Source organism: Macaca fascicularis, chromosome 16 (assembly GCF_037993035.2).
Source record: "Macaca fascicularis isolate 582-1 chromosome 16, T2T-MFA8v1.1".
In the NCBI taxonomy this organism is placed as follows: Eukaryota; Metazoa; Chordata; class Mammalia; order Primates; family Cercopithecidae; genus Macaca; species Macaca fascicularis.
Window position 1 is genome coordinate 60649629 of NC_088390.1, and position 25076 is coordinate 60674704.

Below are 25076 nucleotides of genomic sequence, written 5' to 3' on the forward strand. Positions count from 1 at the left end.
AGTCTCCACTTGCACGGATCCAGACAGAACCTGACCCGCCTAGGACATTTAGGCAAACCCACCTGGTGTCTCTGTCCGTGGTGCTGAAACAAGAATGTTTGAACATTCTCCCTATGGAAGCACTAACAGGAAAGAGGAGAAAAAGACCTGGGAATGGGTGGTGGACAAAAAAGAAGCAATGGAGGAGAAAGAAGAGAGGGGAGAGAGAAATCTGGTAATAAGAGAGAGAATGTAAAGGATTCTAGGATAACCAAGGACTATCTGAACCCTGGGACTAGGAGAGGAAGAAGAAGATGGAAGATGATCTGAGCCCCCATCCCTCCCCGCTGGATGTGTGTCTCCTGTGACCTCCAGTCATTCCTTCCATATGCCGCCTTGCCCTAGATGACCTGAAAATGGTAGGGAAAGGAGACAGACCTGGGAAAGCCCTATAGTGGACTTGCAGATAGCTCCCTACCTGATTACTTATCTCAATTTGTGTTGGGCAAGTGGACAACACTGTTGATCTGGATTTGTTCTGGGGATTGCAGGGATTTAGTGACTGCTTAATGCTTATCCATCAGATTGGATTATGGGTTCCTTTTGCTCTCTCCTGAGATTAAAAAAAAAAAAAAAAAGAAAAGAAAAGAAAGAAACTTCCCTCCAGAGAAATTGCCTAATAGAGATGGCTGTCCCACCAGCAGCCCCTTAGTTGTGGAATTTATGTAACATGAGGAATGCTCACTCTTCTGGTGGGGAGATATCTTCAAGGACTGAAGGGATTATCATATAACTAGGTGGGAAGGGATAAGGGAAGATGGGAGAGAGAAAAAAGAGAAAAGAGAAGGAGAAAGAAAGTGTGTGGTGGATGAGAGGATGAAAGAAGGAAGGAAAGAGGAAGGAAGAGGGTGGAGATGCAGATGGCAAGAGTAAGACAGGGCTTGAGTGAACCAGACAGAATCCTGTGTCCAGGGAAGGGGCAGGGAAAATGTGCCAGTTGGAGTAAATTGCTCCCCTCAAGTGTCCCAGGGGCCCAGATAAGACTGGAATTCCAGCTTAGTCCTGCAGCTGTTCACAATGTCATTCTTCACCCAGAGCTTCAGGCAAAAAGACCCTGTGGGCCAGGACTACCGATGTGAGGAGCAGCTGCTCTGGCGAGGAAGGTGAGGTCAGATGCAGTCAAGTGCATGTGTGGTTTCCTTATGGGTGGGGTGAGGACAGTGGGTATCTCCTGGGGTGTTTCCACCTATTCATGTGTAAGCAGTGGCAGGAGACAGATGTCACATGCTTGGGTGGGCCCTGGAGAGTGGGTACTGGGTTGATTGAGGATGAGGAACAGGAAGAGGAAAAGGAAGAAGAGAGCAGAGGGAGAGGAGTAAGTGGGAAGAAAAGGATATTGGATCTTCTTCTAGAAAGTTCTGGACATTCTGTTATTCTCTTTTTTTCCCTACAATTTGAGAAAAAGGCCTAGACTCAGTTGGGTATGGTGGCTCATGTCTGTAATCCTAGCACTTTGGGAGGCTGAGGCGGGTGGATCACTTGACTCCAGGAGTGTGAGACCAGCCTGGGTAACATGATGCGACTCCATCTCTACAAAAATACAAAAAATTGTCTGGGTGTGGTGGTGCATACCTATAGTCTCAGCTACTCGAGAGGCTGAGGTGGGATGATGGCTTGAGCCTGGGAGGTGGAGGTTGCAGTGAGCCAAGATCTCACCACTGCACTCTAGCCTGGGTGACACAACAAGATCCTGTCTCAAAGAAAAAGAAACAAAAAGAGGAAGAAGGCCCAGGCTACCAGCTGGGCACATCTACCTCAGTGTCTTTGTCTGTGGTATAGTTATAGTGAGAGTCCCAAACTCATAGGGTTATTGAGAGGATTATCAACTCTTGTATAATGCTGAGTCAATTACTAACATATCACAAGCTCCAAGTGTATGTTAGCTTCCATATTGTTGTTGTTACATCTTGGTTTTGCACTGGATCACTCGGGGAGTTATTATCATTATTATTATTTGAGACGGAGTCTCGTTCTGTTGCCCAGGCTGGAGTGCAGTCGCTCAATCTCCTGCCTCAGTCTCCTGAGTAGCTGGGACTACAGGCGCCCGTCACCATGCCCAATTTTTTGTATTTTTAGTAGAGACAGGGTTTGCACTACCACGCCCAGCTAATTTTGTATTTTTATAGAGATGGGTTTCTCCATGTTGGTCAGGCTGGCCTTGAGCTCCTGAGCTCAGGTGATCTGCCCGCCTCAGCCTCCCAAAGTGCTGGGATTACAGGCGTGAGCCACCGCACCCAGCCCAGTTGGGGAATTCTTCGTGCTTACCTAGACCTTCTTGCTATGCCCTTAGGTTCAACACTTTTAGGTCTCCCTTTACTCACATGGAGGACTGTGATTTCCCAGATATTCAAATTTACTCCTGAAGAGAGGCAGCCAAGAGGTTTTCTGGAGTACAAAGCGAAAACCCCATGATAAGAAAAGTCTAGGGTGCAGGTCACTGAGTTTTCCCACCAGAGCCTGTCACGGATGGTTTTCCTGGATTCCTGAAGAAATTGGACCCTGGACCTACATCAGTGCCTCCCCATCCAGCCTGGAGCCTCAGCCATCTGCCCCACGAAGTGATCCTGTCCGGACCCCGCCCAAGCCTGTGTGGTTTGGGTCATTTCCTCCAGACTCCTCTTTCAACCCCAATTCCTTCTCTTCGTTCACTTTCTTCAATTCACCCTCTGCTCCTTTCTTGTCCCTTTTTTTTAATTCTCAGGAATCTAGTTGGAAGGAAAGGAATTCCCTCACTACTTAGAGTGGGATTCCCCCACCCTGAACCAGCAGAATGGATGGTCTCCTGCTGGTGGTCAAAGAAGCATGTGGGGGCTGGCACAGGAGGGGCGAGGGGTGGCAGGGCAGTCCCCATGTCCCCCTATTCTCCCCAGCTCCTGTCTCATCACTGTCACCATTCAATCATAGCAGATGGGCTGCAGCTGTGAGCGCCAGCCCGGCACACAGGCTGGTCCGTGCCACTTGGGAGAGAAGGAAGAGAGAGGGAGGGAGAGAAGGAGGAGGGATGAAGGGAGGAGGGAGAGAGGAAAGGGAAGAAGAGGAGGAGGAGGAAAGGAAATATAGTGGAGGAGGAGAGAGGTGGCTTGCAGAGAAAGGAGACTTGGTGCCTTTAATGCCTCTCTCTTCCCAGCAGAAGAGCAGAGGCCAGGGCTGGGCTCACAAGCTGGGCAGTGCCAGGCGAGATGGGCATATGCCCTTGATTACTACCAGGACCGCAGGCCAAACCTCCACAGCCGCCACGGCCTCATAAATCAGTTTTTAAGTAGCAACCACATGGACATTTCCCAGCTGAGAGGCCCGGCCTCTGTCGGCCCAGCTAGGGCAACACTGGTGGAGGGGCAGGTGCCAGGCCAGGGCACCGAAGAGAGAGGGGTGGTCATTGAGGTTTGGTGGGAAGTGAGGCTGGAGCTTTTTCAAGCAAAACCTGGGGCAGGGGCTCCTGCCAATAGAGACTAGGTAAGAAAGTGGCAAGTGGCTGGCAGTGGGTCCAGGACTCCCTGCTGGGACCCCCACACCCTGTGCTGGATTTCCCTGGGGAAGCTGCTTACAGAGGAGGGAGAGGGTATTGCTACTGGAACTCCTTCCCTCCAGCTCCCACCCCTCCCTAAGAACAAAGAGTCAGGGTGAGTGTGAGGGCAATGTGTGTGCCTATGCACTTGGGTATCTGAATGTGTTCACCAAGCCTTGAGGGGCAGGGAGGTGTTTCCTGATACCCAGCCCCGGCCTGGCACAAACAGGGCACCCAATAAAGTTGCTTGAATGAATAAGTGATTGAGTGGGAAAGGGGCCAGTTATGCAGACTTGCGTGCGTTCACAGGAATGGGAGATTTCTATCCGAGTGTGTCCTGACTGGATTCTGTGTGTATGTGTGTATGTGGGGGTGTCTGTGGGTGCTCTGGTGGGAGGGGGTGGGGAAGCAGGAGATGAGGGAGCTGGCGAGGGGGATCTATTTCAGCCAACGTCCGTCCACATCCTCCTTTTCAGGATGTCTTCCCTACACAGCCCTCCCCAGAGCCACGATTCTCCCCTTCTAAGAATTCATCAGTGGGGCGGCAGCTCCCGCACCCCCACCCCCTGCCCCTGCCAGATCCCGAGGCTGACGCCCTCCTCTCCTCCTCCCCGCACTGGCCGCTTAGGTGGCCTGGGGTGCGGAGGTCCCGGCCTGGCGCAATCAGTTGCAGAGCGGATGGGGCGGGGGCGCCCAGCCTTCTTGCGCGCGGTGTCTCCTCCCTGGGTGAACAGATGTCTCGGAATTTTAGATGTGCTCTCCGCCCCTCCTCGCAATAACTCCCCCCACCCCCCACCCCACCCCCCCAGCTGGCACCGGCTGTGGCGTGGCGCCCTCCTCCTCCCCCAGCTCCCAATAGCAAAACCGGGTGATAGATCCGGGAGCCTGGCTGCAGGCTTGGGCCAGGAGGCCCGGGAGGCCCGCGGCGTGGCAGTGGCGGCTCCCAGCGCGGAGGGAACCGTTTGGCGCTGTGCGGGCCTCTTTCCTTCTCTCCTTCCTTCCCTTCTCCCGCATCCCCTCACTCCCATCTCTCCACTGTCTATGTCCTTCACGGCCTCTGTCCCACCCTACAGTCCACCCCAGCCACCAAGTCTACGAAGATCCTCTACACAGACCCTCACACTTCACGACAGAAACTCCTTCTGGCAACTTTGGTGGAATTATTTCCTCTAGAGACCCCTTTTCATGCATTCCTGAGCCGCCCCTCATCACCATCAACTGGCTGCCTGCCCTCAGTAGAAACCCCGAGTTAATCCGGAAAACGTGGGGGGGAGGACGGGAGAGAGTAGGGATTGAGATTAGGGAGGTGGAGGAGACAGGGTTGGCCCTGGCTGTGAGACACCCAAATTTTCTAATCACTGCTAATTAATGAATAATCCAATTCCGTGGACCCCCAACTCAGGGAAGGGGGCGGGACCCACAGCGGGCAGGAGGGGGCCTTGGCAAGGCTTCGCAGTCGGGGTGGTGCCAGGAGCCCTCCCCCACCCTCCCCCCACCCTCCAGCATTCCGAGGTAACAGGCATTTGTTACCCAGCTCGTGCCAGGAGCGATTGGCAGGTTCGAGTAGCACAGTCATTCCGCACACAGATGTCCCTGCGTTCACTCTTCTGATATGAATTCTGTCAGCTCCGAATCCGAGAGAGACAAGCAGACAGCTACACAGACAGAGTCACAGACAGACACAGACACAGCTAGAGCGATTTTCTGGAAGACGCAGAACTCTACAGATATTTTTCTTCCCTGAAAACATTTTTTAAAAAAGAAAGAAAAATAAGAAACGCTCCCATTAATTTGGGGGACACTCCCAGTGCCCCGGTGAATGCCCCACCCTTCCTCTCCTCCTTGTGTTGCCTGTTCAGACTTTTTCAGTGGCCTCGAGAGCCCCACAACATCTTTACGTAGCTTCTAAGTTAAATGGTGGCAGACAGAACCTCTGAAGTCAGCGAGGTCTGTCCCTTCATGCGGGACCCTTTTGTAGTTCTAGAAATCCAGCATCCCTGAGAGTTCTAGAACACCACCAAGGTGCAAGTTCTAGCATTCTAGAACCTCTGAAATTCAAAATTCCAGAATTCCCACGAATTGCAAATCGTGCTGAGTGCCCAGTTCTTATATTGCCCTCTTCGTGGGTGAGCGGGAAGTGGGTGCTGTCCGGTGCCCCTGAACGGTTTGCCCTACGTGCCTGGTCCTCACTGGCTGCCTCCAGAACCTTGGCCACTAGCCAACAGTGCAGCCTGCCCTTTGATTTAGGAACACAGAAAGGTCAAGGCCCCCTGGCTACTGTCCCTTTCTGACGTTGCCTTCCAGAGCGGACCCCATTCCCGCTCCTGTCCTATCCTGGCCCTCCATGCCTGACCTGGCTGTCCTGCCTCTGCCCCTGCCAGTGGCTGCGGGAGCGAGCTGGTTGGTCACTGGGCATCTGTGAGCCGGCTGGGCATGAAGAGGCCCGGGGTTTGGTTCTCCCTGGGCGTCCCGAGCTAGTGAAGGAAGAAAAGGGGGGCAAAAGGGGGCAAAGAAACTGGTCACGACAGAGGAGAGGGGCACAGAGGAGTTTGGGCTGTGGTTTGTGGGGTTGTGTTTTTTAATCTTTCTTACTTTCTTTTTTTAAAAGAAAAAGCCCCCATCCTGTGTCATCATTTTTATGGGATCTGCAATTCTGGCAAAAATCTGTCTTTAATTTAGCTGTCCATATAAAAATCCTCACTGTATAATAATGAACAGATGCCATGGAATTTAAGCTGGAGCCTCGGCTCCTCCCCGCCTTCCCCCCGCGCCTGGCACCGGGCACCGGGCACCGGCTGAGTGGCACAGACTGGCACCAACGCGCGAGCGAAGTGTGGGCAGGGGGCGACCTGGGCTCAGCGCCAGGGCTCTGGGGTGGTGAAGGGGCATCCGGGGGCTGGGGTAGGCCAGGCGGGAGATTTTCCGTGTTGGTACCAGGGGAGAAGTGTCTGCGGGATTTTTCTGTCTTTTTCTACGAGATTATCAGTAGTTTAGGATTTTGGTTTGGTTTTGCTTTGGCTCTTTGTGGTTCTTCTGATATATTTTTTAAAGCACCGCCCTCCACTCCATATAAACCCAAATGTTTTTGATATTTTAATTGAGTTGTTTTTAACCCTCCCCCTGCGCCGCGCCCCAGCCTCGGCCTGGGAGCCTAGCCGAGCGCGAGTTCGCTGCAAGCGGGATCCGTTCTGCGCCCGGCTGGCCGGCAGCCTCCGCGGTATTCCCGGCGCGGGCGCCTCCAGGGGCTCCCCTGCGGCTCCTGGGGGCAGGGGTACCCTGCTGCCCTCCAAGACTGAGGCTGGATGTGGCATCTGATTGGGAAGTGGGAGAGATGAAGGGAAGAGAGAAAGCCCCAGTGACCCCACTCCAATTCTCGCGCTGTTCCCAAGGGAGAAGAAAAAAACTATGTGAGTCCGTTGTCCCCTCCTGCCTCCGCCTGCGGTCAAGAAAAGGGGCACCCGCTCAGGCTTGAGGGGTTGGTTCTGAGCCCCCCACCCCCACCCCTCGCTTTTAATGCGACTCTGGCGAGAACAGATGTCCCAAACCGGGCGAACTGCCCAGACCCCGCCCAGCTGTGCCCTTGGTGAAGACTTGGCTAAGGGTAGGAACTGGCATGCAGGTTCCCAAAGGGGTTCGGGGGTTCCCGCGGCTCCTGCGGGACCTGGCCTCGCAGCCTTGGCCTCCTGGCCAGCGCAGCCTCAGGCGGGAGGCGGAAGAGACCCGGAAAGACCCGTTCCTAATTCAATTAATTCCAAAAAGAGGAATGAGACGCAGACAGATACGGAGAGAGCCTGAGAGAGAGGTTTAAATACCCAAACACCAGACACACACTCTGGTATGGAACTCCGCAGCCCCGCATCAGCCCGGGGAGACCGCGCTGCGCTCCCGCGCTGGAGCGGGCAGGAGAGTTGGCTGCGCTAGAGCCATACCCTGGCTCACACCTGGGCAGCGTCTCCACCCAACGCTGTACCCCAGCTCCCTGGGCACGGCCAGCGCCTAGAGGTTCCCTCTTCTCCTCCCCTCGGAGCGCCCCAGCTTCCCTTCCCTGCACTAGGGAACTAAGGTGACTCCGCTCCTCGCATCTCCTTCCTGAAATCCGTTGCCCTCCTTCCTGTGAACCCAGCCCTGGTCTTGGCCTTCTTCTCGGGTCCACACTCCCAGGGCTGGCGCCCCTGTCCCAGTGCTTTAGGATGGAGAAAGTTTCCAGAGCAAAACAGCCCTCCCAAAGCAGCTGCGCCCTTTCTTACCACTTCTCACCTAGGGAAACTTTGTCGAGAATTTTTAAAGCTGCAGGACAGAAAGGCAGAAGCTGCTTCAGAATTCAGAACTGGGGCAGGGTTTTAAGGTTTCTCACAGTTCAGGTGTCATTTCTGCTCTGGCCCGGTAGCCAGCGCCTGGGTATCCCAGCCCTGAAGGATGGAAAAATGACAGTGTCTTGGGCTGTGAGTTGGGAAGCCTGTTCTGACAGCAGAGGCCCATCTGCCCCTCCCACTTTTCGCAAAAAGCAGCATCCTCCTTTGAGCACACTGGAGCAGGTCAGATGCGGAGTCCTGCGCTGCCCCTCTGTTGCCATGGAGGGGTTGGGAGCATAGGTCAGGCTAAAGCTGCTCAGTCCCGGTTTCTGCCTTCTCTTTCTCCCCAGCTTCCTTAAGGACTAAACTGTAGAATCTAGAACCATATCTTAGTCCCAATCCACCTCAAATCAATGGCTCCCCTCAGAGCAGGTGAATTCCTGTCAATGATTCTGGGGAAGAGGAGGAAGCAAGGATGCCCAAGAGAGAACGAAATCTCTGACCTCTGCCCAGAAATTCTTGTGTCCATCAGCTTGTGGACTTTCCCATGAAAGGGAAAAAGAGAAGCAGTCGCAGCCCCATGGAGCCTCCAGAGTGTCAGGGTTTTCCTGCCACTGACCCTCATGGGGGTCGGTGTCCCCCAGTGATTTATCGGGCTGTTTCCCCGAGTCACAAAATCAGGGCTGGGGGTTTACTGGGAGTCCATGGCTCACTGTCTGAGTCATGGCTGGAACGGAGCTCAACGGTGAAGGGACAGGAATGGAGCTTAACAGTGAAGGGACAGGGAGTAACTACTTTCCTTCCTTTTCTTGCCAGATGGGCAAATGGCCTGGACTCAGAGATACCTCTTTTTCTCTGTCACCTTCCAAATGCTGGACTTAGAATGGGGGCTGGAAAATCAAGAGGAAGAAGTCCTCCTGATTGAACTTGGATCCAGTCGTCGAGTTCCTCGGCCCAGGGGTTGAACTGAGCTGGCTGGTGGGCGCTTGGAGATCCTGACGCTGAGGCTAGGGCAAGAAGGGCATCCTATCTGTGCCTTCTCCCCCGGCCGGGCACTACGTTGGACCCTCCCCTGCTTCTGTTCTTGGAGCATATCTGGGTGTGTGTGCACAGGCGGGAGAGCAAGCAAGAGAAAGAGACCTGCAAGGGGACGTTTGGGGCCGCATGTCCGCGCACATCTTCTTCTCCTGCTCATCACACCATCTCGCCAGGGAAGTTGAGCACTGGGGAGGAGGGTGATGAGAGGCGAGAGCCAGCCAGAGTGCAGGGAATGTGGGGGGAAGGGTCAGGAAACGGGAAAGTGGAGACTGGTGTGGATGCCGGGATTCACTAGAAGCGGAGTCACTCAGGGGGATTTCTGTCCCAAAAGGGACCCATGCACCCCCACCTAATGTGATCACAGTCACACAGGCCCAAGAGTCGTCAGCATCTTTCTAAAAGGGCTAGAATCCTGCTTCAAAACAGAATTGAGCCATGTAGGGTAGCTGAAGAACAATGCATAGAAAGAAGTCTGTGGTCTGGCCAGGGGAGCCACATGGAGGGGTCCTTTGCTTCAGGCCCCAATCCCGCCCAGCTCTGGACTTCTGAGCAGGTTCTAGGAAACTGGCTGAGTAGGGGAGAAGCCCAATTAACCTTGTTCCCAGGGCAGGATAAGAATCAGGCCTTGGGATAAGTGCCAAATTCCTTTTCTCTGCAATTGCCCCGCCAGGCCTTGCCCTATGCCATGAGTGCAGATCAGACTTTTGCAGGTTAGGATCTGGGATATGTGCCTTGCTCCACACTCCCTGCAATAAGTGAGGGGGAAGGAAGATGGGCCAACTCCTTTATTCCATGAATAAGAGTGATTCAGAGGTTTATAAGATGCTGAAGACAGGGACACATACGGGGGATGAAGGCCCCAGTCTGTGATCTCACTCTAGAGAGGCGATGTCGGGAGAATTCCAGAGAAGGCAGTGAAATTTTGAAAGAATGCTGGTAAAAATGTTCTGAAAACTGCTGGAGAATTCCGGCGCGGCATTGGAAAGGGCCCCCTGCTCCATGTTCCCCTGGGTCAGGCACATAGACCTCCCTCTGCAGCCGGAAGGAAAGACACTGGACGAGGGTCAGCACCCCAGAGTGAACAGCTCCTGGCCTTGGCGCCTCTGCTGACTGCCTTCCTGACCACGGGGAGGGTATCCTTTCTACTGGGGGACAGAAAGGGTTTGAGGACAGACATTTAGGGGATGCAATGAGCTCAAGCTCAGAGTATAATTGGATCCACCCTTTGACATGTAGGACTTCCTTCTTCAACAACCTTTCCCTTTCCTGCTTGTCAGGGAGATATTATTTTGGGTTCTTGGACCCAATCTTTAAAAGCCTTTGCACGCTTGACCTTAATCCTCAACCCCAACACTACAAGCTCCATTTCAGCCCTAAAACGAGCCACAGTGTTTGGAGAAATAATTTAAATGAGCAGCATCAGAAACAGCCTCCTTGGGGGACTCCTAAATGTGTTCAGGCTTTAGGATTGGAGTCTTTGGGGCTCAGAACCTTCTTCAAATATTCTAGGACTACAGCGTGCACTGAGCGCTGAGCAGGGGGAGTAGGAGGGGTTCTTTCAGGGAAGTCAGTTAAGAGCTGCCCCTGCCTCTGAGGTTCAGAGAAAAAAGAATTGTGAGGCCGCGTTATCTGAGCAGGAGATACTCATCCAGTGCCTTTCCTCCCTTCTAAGCCCTTAGGGTTCCCTCTGTTCAGAACTGTACCAGGCAGGAAGAAATCAGCCCAGATTTGGATGGGGTGGGCACCTGCTGCCCTGTCCCAGGGGAGAACATGGTTAGGTTCCTCTCTACTGGGTGGGCACTCAGACTCAGCCACCTCATAGACCTCTGGGGGTGTTCCTCCAACCTTGTCGACACCCCTAAAAATGTCAACATTCCTGAGACCAAAATGGCTGATTCCCCTGAGTCCACCCAAACACAACTTTAAGATGAAAAAGGGGCCTCCCGCATTAATATTTCATCTTCATGACCTTATAATTTTTTTTGTTTGTTTAAAAATACCCCTGTCTGGTTCAATGGTTGTCTCTTTGTCTCTGCCCACTTGCTTTTTGCAACAGTGGGCAGAGAGTTGTAAAATGACGGGCTGTTTCCAACTTGATCATTTTTCGGTGATGAAAAGGTATTTTGTTTTCAAGGGAGGTGCCTGTGCATGTCCGGGAGTGAAGAAGTGTAAGGATGTCAGTGCTTTAGTGCTGGGAAGGTGCGAGCCTGGGTTGGGTCCGGGAGGGGTAGCTAGTATAGCCCAGTGGGTGTATGGGGGGTGGTTAGGGCGGGAATCCTACCCAAGAATGTCCAGGGTCCCTCTCTTTGGCCTCTGCACAGTCACTTGACACTCTGCCTTCATGACCCCAGCCCCAGCTCAAATCTTCTCTCCCTGCTCAATGAAATGAGGCCACCGTGAGAAACCGGTCCGGCTTTGCATCTCATTTACATAAATATTTATTAATCGTCATTAAACTGAACAGAAACACGCAATGCACTTCGGGTGTCCGACGGGAGTTTCATCTTCGCTACAAGAGGAAGGTAAAATTGCGTGTGTGTGGGTGAGTGTGTGGGTGTGTCGCCTGTGGGTTTGCATTTTTGCATCGTGTATTTGGATGCCTGATCCCCTGCCTCCGGTGGGGAGAAGGTCTCCTTTTGCCCCTTTTTGGGGGAACCTCCAGCAGGAGCCCTCAGACCTCTCCCCGCCCACCCACCAGCTAAAGCCAGGAGGACTCCTTGGACCAAAAAATACTCTCTCCAGACACCGGAAATCGCCCTGCGCCTGGCACCCACCGAGGCACAGTCCGGGCAGGAGTGGGGCTGCCCCCAGGTCTCCATCCCCACCCCTCACCCCAGGAGGGGACAGAAGTGCCCGCGGGGAGGAGGAGCCGGCGAGCTCACCTCCTTCTGCCCCCCCAGACGTCGGCGCCGGGCCTGTTTGTGCGTGCGGTGTGGTGTGCGTGTGTCTTTCATGCAAACCCTCCCTCCCCAAACCGACCCCCCAACAGTTTGCCATTCCATACAAATTTGGAAACAGGTTTTTAAAAAACAGCATGACGCACAACGGGGACGGGGCGGGGGAGGGCAGTGGCACTGGGGCCCCAAATCTCCGAGTCACTGATTGTAAGAACCTGGGGAGGGGGAGGGGGCGGCGCGGGCCCCCACTTCACCAAAGTGCACAGATCCGCGCTCGGGCGGGGCGGCCCGCGGGCCGGGCGGGGCATCCCGGGGCCGGGCCGGGCCGCGAGGCTCAGTGGAGCCTCCTTGCATAGATATTTGTGTCTTTGATTATTGGTAGTAGTGGTTTTTTTGTTTGTTTTTTTTTTTGTTTTTTGTTTTTTTTGCCTTTTATTGCTTCTAAAAGTCCTTACTGCGTTTTCTCTCCGATCCGGACTCTGCGTTCGGCTTCCGTCGCGTCTTAGCTTTTTTTTTTTTTTTTTTTTTTTCTTTTGTATGTTTGTTTGTTTAAAAAAAGGAAAAGGGAAAAACAGATTCTAGTTACAAATTTTCTTGGCCTCTCTCTCCTCTCAATCTGCTTCCCCTCCCGCCAAAATTAAAATCGCAAAACGCGGAGACTGGAGGTTGGGGGTGAGGGCGTTCCAGGCCCGGGCTCCGGCGCCCTGACTTCTACCCTCTTCAAGAAAGAGGGAGCGCCTGACTCCTTTTTGCCTCGGCAGCTGGGTGTCTGTTTTTAAAATAATAATGAGAGGGTAAAACGCGTTCCATCGCTCAGCTGCCCCCTTACCAACGCCTTGGGCCTGCAGGGAGGAGGAAACCTCAGCGAAGATATTGGGAATGGGGGAGGGGGTGTCTCCAGGGAGCGCCCGGAGACTGGTCCCTGGAGAAGCACTCCTTGGGAGAGAGGAGGAGGGAACCCCTTGGGGAGAGAGAAGGCGAGTCCCCTGGGGGAAGCGAGGCCCCTGGGACGGGCCACCCACAGGTAACAGGACTGCGCTGCCCCAGGAGAGCGGCAGGACCGGTGGCCCGCTCCCCGCGCCCGGCGCTGGGGTCGGTGGGGGTGTCCCTGCGCTCTGGGGGCTGGGGACAGGGGGGCGGGCAAAGGCAAAAGAAAAAGAAGGGAGCCGGCGCGAAGTCTCAGTTATGAAAAAACGCATTGAGCTCCTCATACATGGGGCCCCGGTCGTGGTGAAGGTGCATATCGTAAGACAAGAGATTCTCCGAGTGGACGCCCCCGCGCACAGCCGACGAGCCGAAGACTAGCCCGTGGCCCGTGGGCCGCGAGCCGGGCAGCGCCGAGTAGTGCATAGAGTAGTGGTAGCTTTTCTCGTGGTCGGGCGAGGAGTCCTGCTTGAGCGAGAAGTTGCCATTGAGACAGAGCGGGGGGCTGAGCGGGCCCTCGTACTCGGAGCTGTTGTAGTCCGGGCTCGCGCCGCCACCGCCTGCCGCAGCATACAGCGTCTCGTAGGCGGCGCAGTAGCCGTGGGTCCGCAGGGCGTGCGCCGCGCCGCCGCCCAGGCCGCCGGCCGCCTGGCACTGTGCGCCCGCCAGGCGCGAGCACGGATACGGGTAGGGGTGCATGGCGAACGGGCCGCCCGAGCCGTGGAAGCGGCCGGCACCGTCGGCGCCTTGCTCCGTGAGGAAGTTGCGCGAGTTGAGCTGCAGACAGCCGGCCACCAGATTGGTGGTGGGCTGCGACAGACCCTTGCACAGAGTCTGCACGTAGGACACTAGGTCTGGCCGCTTGCCGGAGCGCAGGATCTCCGAGAGCGCCCAGATGTAGTTCTTGGCTAGGCGTAGCGTCTCGATCTTGGACAACTTCTGCGTCTTGGAGTAGCAGGGCACCACCTTGCGCAGGTTGTCCAGGGCTGCGTTCAGGTCGTGCATGCGGTTGCGCTCCCGCGCGTTCGCCTTCTGTCGCCGAAGCTTGGAGCGCTCCAAGCGCGCCTTGGTCATCTTGCGCTTCTTGGGTCCGCGCTTCTTGGGCCGCTCGCCCTCCGCCTCGTCCAGTCCTTCTTCCTCCTCTTCTTCCTCCTCCTCCTCGCCCCCCAGCTCGCCTTCCTCCTTGACCTCGGCCAACGTGGCCTCCGGCCCCTCTTCTCCACGGAGAGGAACTGGCTTGGCCGCCCGGGCTGGACCCGGAGCCCCCGGCCCGGGCGCAGGCGGTGGCGGTGGCGGCGCGTCGCCCTTGTCGCTCCTCGGCTCGTCGTCTTCGCCGTCGCCCCAGCTGGCGAACTTGGGCACGTCCGAGAGAAGGCCGGGCTCGCTGAACAGGCGGGTCAGCATGGTGCCTGAGGGCGCCCCGTGGGCGGGAAAGGGAGACAGACAGCACAAAGTGAGGGGCACGCTGGGGTCACGACGTCCCCCACAACCCGTCTCCACCCCCGAGTCTCGTGCAGGCTCCTGCCTAGGCTACCCTGGATGCCCACCTCCGCCGCCTGCCCCGCCCAGAGCCGGCCCAGCCCTACCCGGCTGCCGGCCTGGGATCTCGGCCCAGGCCCTCTCCCAGGCTCTGGGCCCCGGCTCCGCCCCTCGCTTGAATCGGGGGCTGCTCCCCGCGCCTGCTTCTTCTCAGGGTCAGGGCAGAGACCGGGTGGGGATTTTAGGGACCAGATATCTTTGCCAGGGAAGGCGGCGCACTCGCCCTGAAAGCCTGTTCTCTCCTGGCAGTGGAGACAGGCTGGTCGGCCGCCGGTGGGGACAGCTGCCCCGCTCAGCGCTCTCTCGGCCCGGGCCCCTCGGCCCAGCTCCCTTACCCCTCCCGTGGCTCTCACCCCCACGCTCCCTAATCCAATTTGCAACTTGGCTGCGCGCCGCCCCTTGCTTGGCCCCCACCCCCGCACCCCCAATTCCAGAGGCGGGAGGATCGTCTCCTCTAGCCGATGCGTCCCCAGCTCCCGGAGCCGGCTCTGGGCGGTGAGGACTGAAGCAGCAGGGCATGGGGAGGAGACTGAGAGAAACGAGCCCAGTCCGTCCCCCCCTACGGTCAGGGACCCCCTTCCCCCTTCAAGCTGCCTCCCTCCCACACGGCTCTTCAGATCTCGTTGTATTTGGGGATTGATGGGGAAAAATCCAAATTTGTTTGTTTGCTTCCCTTTTTTTTGGTGGTGGGGAAAGGTCGCAGGCTTTTTGGGACAACCATGGAGGGGTCCTCCGTCTCGGCCTCTTCGCATCTCCCCCTCCGTGATCCTGCCTTCCCCCCACCCCCACCGAGCCCATCGCAGGCAGAGACACCTCCTCTGCAGCCCCCTGGGCTGCAGCCCCAAAGGGAGAGAGAATCTGGGGCGCCTCCGATGCCCACTCAATGAGGAGGGCATCATCCCAGGAAGGAGGTATTTGAGGACCCTCCTTTCGGCCGAAGCTGCCGCCCCCCCTCCCAACCGGCGGGTCAGATCTAGCTCCCTTTCGGACAACTTACCTCGGAGAGGAGTCAAGGGGAGAGGGGAGGGGAGGGGGGGAGGGGGCAAGAGAGAGAGGGGGGAGAAGCGGGATCTTCTCGCTTATTTCATTGTTCCCCCATCTTCAGGGAGCGGGGGCAGCGGCTCCTCAAGGCGGCGGGCGCCGGCGTCTTCAGAGCGCCATGCGAACCGCGGAGCGAGTGTGGCATCTCTACCAGGCGGGGTACCAGCCTCTATGCCAGGCCATATGGGCTTGGCACGTCACGGGCAGCAGCTATCACATGAGAGACGGTGATTGGCATGCGTCTGCACTGGGGGAGAGCCGGCTCCCCCGGGACCCGCCGCCATCTGTCACTCTCTACTCCAAAAAAAAAAAAATTAAATAAATAAAGGAAATAAATAAATATTTCTGCTGCCCTCCCCTCCCCGCCCAACGCAAGGAAAGCAGGGATTGAGAGGAAGGTGGGAGGAGTTGCCCCCCTGGATATAGAGTCCCCCACATGGGAACAATGGGGTGGCAAGGCTGGACACTGGGGACTCATGGTAGCCAATTCTATCCTCCCTCAGGGTCCCGCTCTGTCCATTTCCTCCCCTGCAGGCCCCCAAGGTGGGTCAGGGACCAGACCCTGGGCTGGGGAGAGGGGACCTCTGTGCTTGCCCCCTCTCCCCAGGAGGGTCCCCTTGGCCACAAAGGGACAGCTGAGGCCCCCTCCCAGGAAGGCTGTAAGGGGCGTCCCTGGCCCGAGCCCCATAGGTAGATATTGGCACCATGCCATCCCTCATCCCTGTCTGCCCCTCCCCCACCCGCCCTCACGCACACACAACATATGTGGCTAAACGAAATTCAAACCAAGGGAAAGACAGAGAAAGGGAAAGATGTGCCTGGATGTCTGTGCCTCTGCATGGGCGTGTGTGTGTCTGTGGGGACATGTGTGTATCTGTGGAGTCAGCCGATGGGAGATCTTTCTTTGGTTGTTGGGGGCGTATCCATGTTAGGGTGGAGGTGGGGAGGGGCTGTGAGATGAGCCTGTGCACCACCCATCTGGGGGTGGAGGGGAGGGTCTAAGTCTGGATTCCTAACCTAGAAACCTCTCACTCTCCTCCTCCCACTGTCAGACAGGTGACCAGTCCACCAGCGGCTTTCTCTCTTGGCCTTCAGACTTGGTTATTTGAGGGAGGAGGAACAGGCAGTGCTGAGAACTGCCTAAGTTTCTGGATGAGACTCAAGTATTCTCCTCCCCTTGTGAAAAATCTGAAAATACTGAAGCCAACCCCAGTAATCCCAAGAGTGGCCAAGGGGAGGTAGGTCAGACAGGTGTCTTGGTAAGGAAGGTAGAAATTGCTGTTTTATCTTGCGGCTCACCTTTCAACCCTCTCACTGGGCCAGACGCAGACACAAATGGCACAGGTTGAAGAGGTGGCTTTGGATACACACACACACACACACACTCTCATGCACACACACATACACACACATAGGCATGCATACACATGCACACACATACCTGTTCCTCACCCTGTGGTGTGGAAAAATAGAGAACACACCGCTACTCAGATAGACACATGTATGTGAGCAGGATCACAGCCTGGTGTAGACAGACCCTTGTCCACACCCCATTTCGGGCATTTGTGTGTTTTAGACCCACATTTCATGCCCCTCCAGACACTCTGGTTGACATATGCACACAACTTCAATTATACTTTCAGCACACACATGTTGATGTCCACCATGTGCCAAGCACTGTGGTGGTACAAAAATGAGCACGGGGAGGCCTTTACCCTCAGTCTGGGTGGGCAGGCTCTCTCCCTCTAGGAGGCTCCCCAGGGACCTTGGTAAGACACTGATCTAATGTTGGGTAGGCTGGAAATAGAGACACACATCAGGAGGCCTTGGAGATAGGGGTGCTAGTGCTGCCGGAGACTCTTGGTGCTGCCTGAGTCACTTGGCCAGGAGTTGAAAGTAGCCTGAGAATGTACCTCTCCAACTCCTCCTCTTACAGAGGCCCATGGAGGGAAACTGACCTGCCTAGGAACACAGAGGGGAAACACAGAACTGGTCCTAGAACTCAGGCACTTGACCCACAGGCCAGTGCTCCACTTATAAGCCCACAATCTGCCTTAGTGGTCTCTAAAAACAAGCCTACCATGCTTCCCTTCATTCCCGGAACCTGGGTCTGCAAGGGGAATCTCATCTATGGCAGATAGTTGGGGTGGGGGGATTCTGGGCATGGCAGAGAAAGAGGCCAAAGGACGGGCCTCGGGTAGGCCAGAGACTCGGGAGTGCTGGCCAGCCCGCACCAAGTCTGGGCACAGCCTCGAAGGCTTTGCAATCCGTTTACTGAGGCAGGGTCCTCAATTCTGACTGGCAGCCTTTCTCCTGGAGTCTCCTGGCTCTGTGGTATTTGGATTACATGCTCATGCTCTGGGCTTCTGATTCCTGGCCAACCCCATTACCAACTTAAAAAAAATGCTGGGCCCAGCACGGTGGCTCACACCTGTAATACCAACAGTTTGGGAGGCTAAGGCCAGCAGATCCCTTCAGCTCATGAGTTCGAGACCAGCCTGGGCAACATGGTGAAACACTGCCTCTGCCTAAAATACAAAAATTAGCCAGGCATGGCGGCGCATGCCTGTAGTCCCAGCTACTCCGGAGGCTGAGGTGAGAGGATCGCTTGAGACCAGGAGGCAGAGGCTGAAGACAGCTGTGATCACGCCACTGCACTCCAGCCTGGGTGATAGAGCTAGACCTTGTCTCAAAAAAAAAAAAAAAAATTAAAAAAATGCTGAATGCTTTGAGCAAGTTATATAACATGTCTTGGTCTTGATTTCCTCATCTATAAAATGGGATAAATTATGCTACACCCTCATAGGGCTGTTGTTAATACTAAATGGGATAATCCATGCCACAAATGAGCCTCCAATAAATGCCAACTCTTAATTAAAACACCTTTACAATATTATGTTTACAACGTAATTTTTTTGCTCATACCCCTCCCCACACACATTCAGAATGCTTGGTCTATATAGAAACTGAATTTTTGTTGAATTGATGGGCAAGTGAATGGATGAATAGGTGAATAAATTCTTCCTTGGGGGAGAAAGTTGTGCCTTCTTGCCTTCTCCCTTGGACACTGAGGGCTGGGTTAAACCCACCAGGGGTATCACAGGCCCCTCCAGGCAGGAGGTAAAAACTTGTTCAGGATAGGGGAGCCCTTGGGTGGAGGGTTCCTGCCACCCTTCCAGCCACCTGTCAGGAATGACCTCAACTCTCTGGGTCTGAGAAGCTCCCCTCAGTCACCCGGAGAAGGAGGCCTGAGGTTCGGGTGTGCACCTGAGGACTTCATCCCTTTCATTCTGTCTCCTGCCTCTGTCTTTTCTTCCTTCAGAAAAATGGAACAAGTTTTTCTCACTCGACACATTTCAACTTTTTTTTAGAAGATACAATAAAAACCAGGGGAAAATTGGAACAGAGGGAGGTGTGGGATGGGCCTGCTTCAGACATGGGCTTGAAAGAGGCACAACACGTGTGTTCACATACACACGAGCAAGCATGAACACGCAGGGACATACGCGCGTCTCTCTGTGCACCAGAGATGCAGAGATGCAGTGACGGAGAGACAGAAAGAGCCAGAAATGGAAGGAAGGAGACGGAAGGAGAAGGACACCCAGAGATGCCATCTGTTCCTCCCCCTGGCATTGGGGGAAGGGAGTTGGTGAGGGGCCTGGTCCCCTCCAGGTCTCTGAGAGAAAAAAGGGAGTGATGGGCACCTCAGCCAGGCCTGGAAGGCCCCCATTGCTGCTGCCCACTCCTCTTGGAAGGAACTGGGAGCTGGGGGGCCTGAGGTTCCCATGGAGACATAGCCCCATCCCAAGGGAGGCCACAGTCTGGGCACCTAAAATGGCTGCCTCAGAGGGGTAGCGGCCATTTTGTACAGGCTCAGGTCCTGGGGGCAGGGGTGAGGGGGGCAGAGTGTGTGTGTCAGGGAGGTGGGAGGTCATCCCTGAGGAGTCTGGGGGACTCTTGCTCAGGGCACAGGAAGAGTGTTCTAGAAACTGCTCTCGTTATACCCCCTGCTCCACCAAAATACATACATAAATCTTTAACTGCTCCACTCCATTCTGACACCCAGAAGGACAGCTAGCCAGTCACCACCCCCCGAATGAGATTGGTGGTCACCACCCCTGAATGAGATTGGTGGGGGCACTGAAGGACACTTGATTTCCCACCAAAGCTCCAGGCAGGGAGGGCGGCGGCAGGTGGATCAAACCCAGGTGTCCAGCCCCTGGCCTCAGCCACACATTTATCTACCTCCTGGGGCCTCTCTGGGCTGAGTGGGGCCGGCAGGTGAGAACCCAGAGAGCTTGGGAGCGCGGGAAGGAAGGGGGCTGCCTGTCTTCTCACTCCCCTCCTCAGATTTGAGGGGAAGGGCAGGAATTTGGAGATCATTGAGGGGCCTGTGTTCCTGCCATTAGCCGTGCTGTGGGGGGAGGGGGAAAGGGAGGGGACAGGCTGGCATTGCCCAGCAGTGTTCCAGCAGTTCAAGATGCTCGAATATTCCTCCTGAAGCATCAGAGCACCTGCCACCTCCCTCCCCAGCCCCTGCCCCACATCAAGTCCAAAGGATGCTGGGGGAGGGGGACCTGCAGCTTCTTCCTGGCTCTGGGGTGGGCACCTGCCCCACTGCCCCCTCCTCCCCGCCCGCCGCAGTATGCTGGGGAGCGGCGGGCACGCCAGATGGCGTGGCTGAGAATGCGGCGACGTTGCCGGGAGGTGAGGGCTGGCACGGGTGATATGCGGCTGCGTGCCTTGTGGTGCCATGGGGGAGGGGAGGGCAGGGCCAGTGAGGTGTAGCCCCCTCCTCCGTGCTGACCTCCTGTCCTGACCTCCACTCACCACCAGGATTCTCTTCAACTTCCTCTGCCTGCTCCCTGGGCTCCCACTGTGGGCCTAGACCCCACCCAAAGATGGGTGGGACCGGCCTGACGATGACAGAGGTCAGACCTCTGTTGCATCCTTGTCCCCCTCTCCCACCCCCAATCAGGGACAAAGGATGGATTGAGGAGACCCGCCAGTCCTGCACCAAAGCCACCCCCCTCTGGATTGTTTCCTTGCTCTAAAGGTGGCATGACCTTTGCTCCAGTAACCTTTGACTTCTGGCCTCTAAGCCCTGTTTTTCTGAGAAGAGCGCTTTCCCTCATGGGCACTGGTCCCTGAGTTTCCCTTTGGTCAAATGCATTCTCATTTCTCACTAAGATGCTTCCTGGACACCTCCTCCTGGAAGCCTTCCCTGACCTCCCTGGGCAGGGTAGCTTACCACCCTTTGTTAGAAGGATCTATTTACCCATCTGTCTCCTTGCCTGGACCCTGGTGATGACTTGTTCTGTATCTCTTTAGTCTCAGGCTTCATACTGGGCAACATAGTGAGACTCCCGTCTCTAAAATAAATAAATAAATAAATGCCCAGGAAAGAGTCTCCACCCTTTATGCCAGGCAGTCCTTCCCAGGTTCACGCCTGGGGCTGATTCAACCTGCCTGGTGCCATACACACAGCTCTCACTGAGTTCGTGCTTAATAAATGCTTGTTGCATTAATGCCCATCTGGGTCAGAGAGTTTGAGTCCTGGGACCTTTCTCCTGAGACACTCCTAAAGAGAAAAGCTGAGGGTCCCGGTCAAGCCCAGAGTCCTCAGCCCCTTCCCTTGCCTTTTGCACAAATTGCAGTCTGGAGAGGTGGACTTGGGATGGGGGAGGTCACAGATTCCCCCCAAAGAAGGGCAAGGAGGCTGAGCCTGGGACTGCCAGACTTGCTTCCTGGTACGAGGCCCTGATGCTGAGGCCACAAGGCCTGCCCTGCTGTGGACCTCCTGCTTGGTCTCCGCACCTTCACCTTTCAGCAGGCTATGAGCCCCCTCCTTCTTACCCCACCCCACTCTTGCTCTGCATGGGGCACTCTGAGGCAAGATGAGGTCCAGGGACACAGCTGCGTCCCGCTCCCGCTGCTGCATCTCTGCTGATGCTACTCCCCAGCATCTCAGAACCCTTCTGTCTCATGGGCCTGACCCAATCCCTCCTCTTCCGGGAAGTTGGCCGTGACTTCTTAAGGGCCCTTGCTCCTCTGGCTTCCCTCACTGGACCAAGGCTACCCACCCTGCACATCCTATCCAAAATGCAAATCCAAACATGGTATTTGCCTACTCTGGCACCTTCCATGGCTCCCCAGTGCCCCTAAGATGAGGCCATGCTCTTTAGGGACACCCCTGATTTAGCTGCTGCTTTTATCTGTGCCCTCAGCAGCTCCGACTAGTTCTGGTTTTACAAGCCTCATGCCTAGGAACCTTTGTTCAGGCTGTTCTCTCTTCTTGAGGTGTCCAGTCCAGCTTCCTCACTCCTTAAACCTAAGCATCACCTCCTCCAGGAAGCCACTCTGGGCAGCACATTTCATGAAGGCAGGAAGTGGACCCAGGACCTGGCATACAGAATATCCTCAATATATAGCTGTGGCACCAAGACCTGTCCTGCCCCTGTTGGGAGGGTGGTGGTGTCGGTTCTTCTGCCCCCAAAATGTAAGGCTGCAGCCAGCACAGGACCTCTACCCACAGGAAGTCGCTCCTCGAAATCTTCCCTCTTTTCTCTTCAGCTTCCCCACCAATACCAGAACTGACATGGAATGTCAGTTTTCCCCTTTGTAAAATGGGTGTGCTAATAAGCTTCAGATGAGCTAACAGCTCTGTCCAGAGGTGGCTGATTTTTGCCTCAAGCCTCTGATCAGCACTATTTTTTTTTCCTTTATTTTTTCTTATTTATTTATTTATTTATTTAGTTAGTTAGTTAGTTTTGAGACAGGGTCTCGTTCTGTCACCTAGGCTGGAGTGCAGTGGCACAATCTTGGCTCACTGCAGCCTCCACCTCCTGGGCTCAAGCAATCTTCCCACCTCGGCCTCCTGAGTAACTGAGACTACAGGCGCCCACCACCACGCCTGGCTATTTTTTGTATTTTTGGTAGAAATGGGGTTTCATCATGTTGGCCAGGCTGGTCTCGAACTCCTGACCTCAAGAGATCTGCCCACCTTGGCCTCCCAAAGTGTTGGGATTACAGGCGTGAGCCCTGCACCTGGCCCAATGTTATTTTTTTTTATTTCGTTCCTGCAGCTCTCTTCATCACCATATCTTTGTTCTGCTTCTCTTGTGAGTTTTCCATGGGGAAGCTGATATGTCTTGCTCCAGCCCCTCCCAAACTCACTCCCAGAGTCTACACAGGAAGGCAGATGAACAGGGAGCTCAAGGTGGCAACTGGACCAGAGTTAGCAGCCGTGACCTTGGTCAGATCATGTAACCCCCTGCTTCCTCATCTGTAAAATGGGACTAGTGCCACGGTTCACCTGGTCCCCTGCAGTTCAGCACTGATGGGAGGAACAAAAGGATGGCAGATTAGGAAGTGCGTTCTTGGGTGGCCAAGTGCTGGTGGATGGGGGATGGGGAACTCCTTCCTGATGCTGCAGCACAGGGCAGTGGGGAGAGCACAGGACCAGGCTGCATCATGGGCTCTCTTTCCTTAGGGCGGGCACTGTTGTGATCTTCTCTGTGACCTGGGTATTTCCCAGTTTCTGCCCCTGGAAATCAGAGCCAGGGATCTGGGCTGGGGAATTTTAGGGGCTTGGTGCTGGACTATTCTCTGAAACGTCCCTTGAGCTCATGGGTGCAGGGGACATATGGGCCTGGCAGTAGGCATGGATGACCCACACCTTAGTGGTAGTGCTGGTACTCAGGAGGACAGCCCCAAAGGGTCACTGGGGCAGAATGTATGGTGTATGCGCAGGACATGGTCAGGCTAGGAGGTCACAATTTAACCAGAGATCTCTTGAGTCAGCCCCAGGAGTGGACCTGGGAAGGACTGCCTGGCATAAAGGGTGGAGATTCCTTCCTTCCTTCCTTCCTTCCTTCCTTCCTTCCTTCCTTCCTTCCTTCCTTCCTTCCTTCCTTCTTCCCTCCCTCCCTCCCTTCCTTCCTTTTTTCTTTTTTTGAGACGGAGTCTTGCTCTGTCACCCAGGCTGGAGTGCAATCCCAGCTCACTGCAACCTCTGCCTCCTGGTTCAAGCAATTCTCCTGCCTCAGCCTCCTGAGTAACTAGGACTACAGGCGCACGCCACCACGCCCAGTGAGGCAGGTCTCGAACTCCTGATCTCAAGCAATCCACCCACTTCGGCCTACCAAAGTGCTGGGATTACAGGTGTGAGTCACCATGCCCAGTCATTTTTTTTTTTTTTTTAGAGACAGGAGTCTTGCTATGTTGCCCAGGCTGGACTCAAATACTTGGCTTCAAGCAATCCTCCCACCTGAGCCTCCCAAGTAGCTGGGACTACAGGCCCACACCTCCGTGCCCTGCCTGACTTTTTAATTGGGGTCCACAGGGAGGGAAGGGAATAGTCTAGAGAGGTAGGGTCTCATGGGCCCACTCCCCATTTTACAGATGTAGAAGCCACAGAGAGGGGAAGCAGCCTGCCTCGTGTCACACAATAAGTGAGTGGCAGAGCATGGACAGGAAACCAGGACCCTGTTGCCACTTTGGGGTCCTCCCGTTCCCGGAGCCTCAGCACTGTGTGATAACATACTTAATAATGTAATAATGACAATGGTGAGTGCTATCTGTGCTAGGCACTGGCCTTCACAGGAATATTATTTTATTCTTGACAAGACATCTGTGGGAGGGATTCCTAGAACCACCACTTAAAGACCAGGATGCTGAAGCGCAGAGAGGTTGCCGTCAAGGCTGATGTGTGAGGGTCACATAGCTAGAAAGTGGCAGAGATGGGATTCGAACCAAGTTTCGCTTGACTCCAGGGCTCATGCTCTTACTCATTATGCAGTGTGTCCCTTTCTCCGAAACCGCTGTGGTCTCCACACCCTATTACCAGCAGACTCCGCAATGGAGAGGGAAAGGAGGGTACCCTGGGAAGGACTTGTGCCCAGGGTTTGCCCTCTAGCCAGGTCCCCAAGTCACAAGAGCCATGCCCTGTCCTGGATCTATCAAGTTCTGCTCATGGGTAGGTAGGTGGGTGGAGGCTGCTTCTAAACACAGAGAGGGAGCAGTCACATTAAACATGGAGTTTTTCCACCCTGTACGCCATTTCCCTCAGCTTCTTCAGAAGACGCCCTCCTAGCCCTTGCAGACTCAGCGAGGTGCTGCCTCCACCAGGAAGTCCTCCCTGATGTCCCCTGATGGCGCTGCCGCCGCTGGCCCTTGGCACCGCGTTGAACATTTGGGGATGGTCGATCCAGCTTTAGGAGCGCCAGCTTCACAACTTGCTCACTAGTTGCCTGCAGCCCCCGCCCCCGTCTACCCTCCTGTCTGTAAAATGGGAATAAGGAGCCTTGCCTCACAAAATCTGCAAGGAGGAGCAGCGGCGTCCTAGGAGCAAGCACCTGGCGCCCGGTGGGCCCCCGCCACTCGCTCCTTCTCCTCCTTGTCCTTCTCCTGGCTTGCTCCCGGTTCTCTCCTCGCCACCCCCGCCCCGCGCCTGGCACGGCGCCCGGCGCGCCCCAGCCGCCCAATCCCGGCTCGCAGCCCTGACTTCCTGCCCGCCGGGCTCCCTCGGCACGTGCCCAGCGCCCCCTGGGACCGCGCGCCCTCCCGGGCGGCCTCCCCGCGCGCTCTCCCGCCCAGAGCAGGGCTTAGGAGCGCGGGTCGCCCCGGCTCGGAGGTGGGGCCGGCAGGGGCCGGGCGGGTCCGCCGCGGCGGCGGAAAGGGGACGCTGCCCCTTTAAGGTGCCACCGCCGCGTGGCAGGGAAACAGCTTGTGCCAGCCCCATTCCGCCCGGCTCCGCTAGCTACAAGAAACACAATGCATAACAATCAGGCGCGCGCTTGG

At 55.6% G+C, this 25076-nt stretch overlaps 1 protein-coding gene across 2 annotated transcripts; it reads right to left on the bottom strand.

The window, feature by feature from the left end:
• Positions 1-11282: 11282 nt before the first annotated feature.
• Positions 11283-15423, bottom strand: NEUROD2 (neuronal differentiation 2). 2 transcript variants are annotated; one of them, XM_065531498.2, is made up of 2 exons: positions 15232-15423; positions 11283-14104 (listed from the first exon to the last, which is right to left on the bottom strand). In XM_065531498.2, exon 2 carries the CDS (start codon positions 14097-14099, stop codon positions 12951-12953), a length of 1149 nt encoding a protein of 382 aa, XP_065387570.1. In that variant the 5' UTR covers positions 14100-14104; positions 15232-15423; the 3' UTR covers positions 11283-12950. The 2 variants fall into 2 exon arrangements, with proteins under 2 accessions (XP_065387570.1, XP_065387571.1); XM_065531499.2 differs by lacking the exon at positions 15232-15423 and adding an exon at positions 14282-14738 and having other exon boundaries at positions 12144-14104.
• Positions 15424-25076: the final 9653 nt, after the last annotated feature.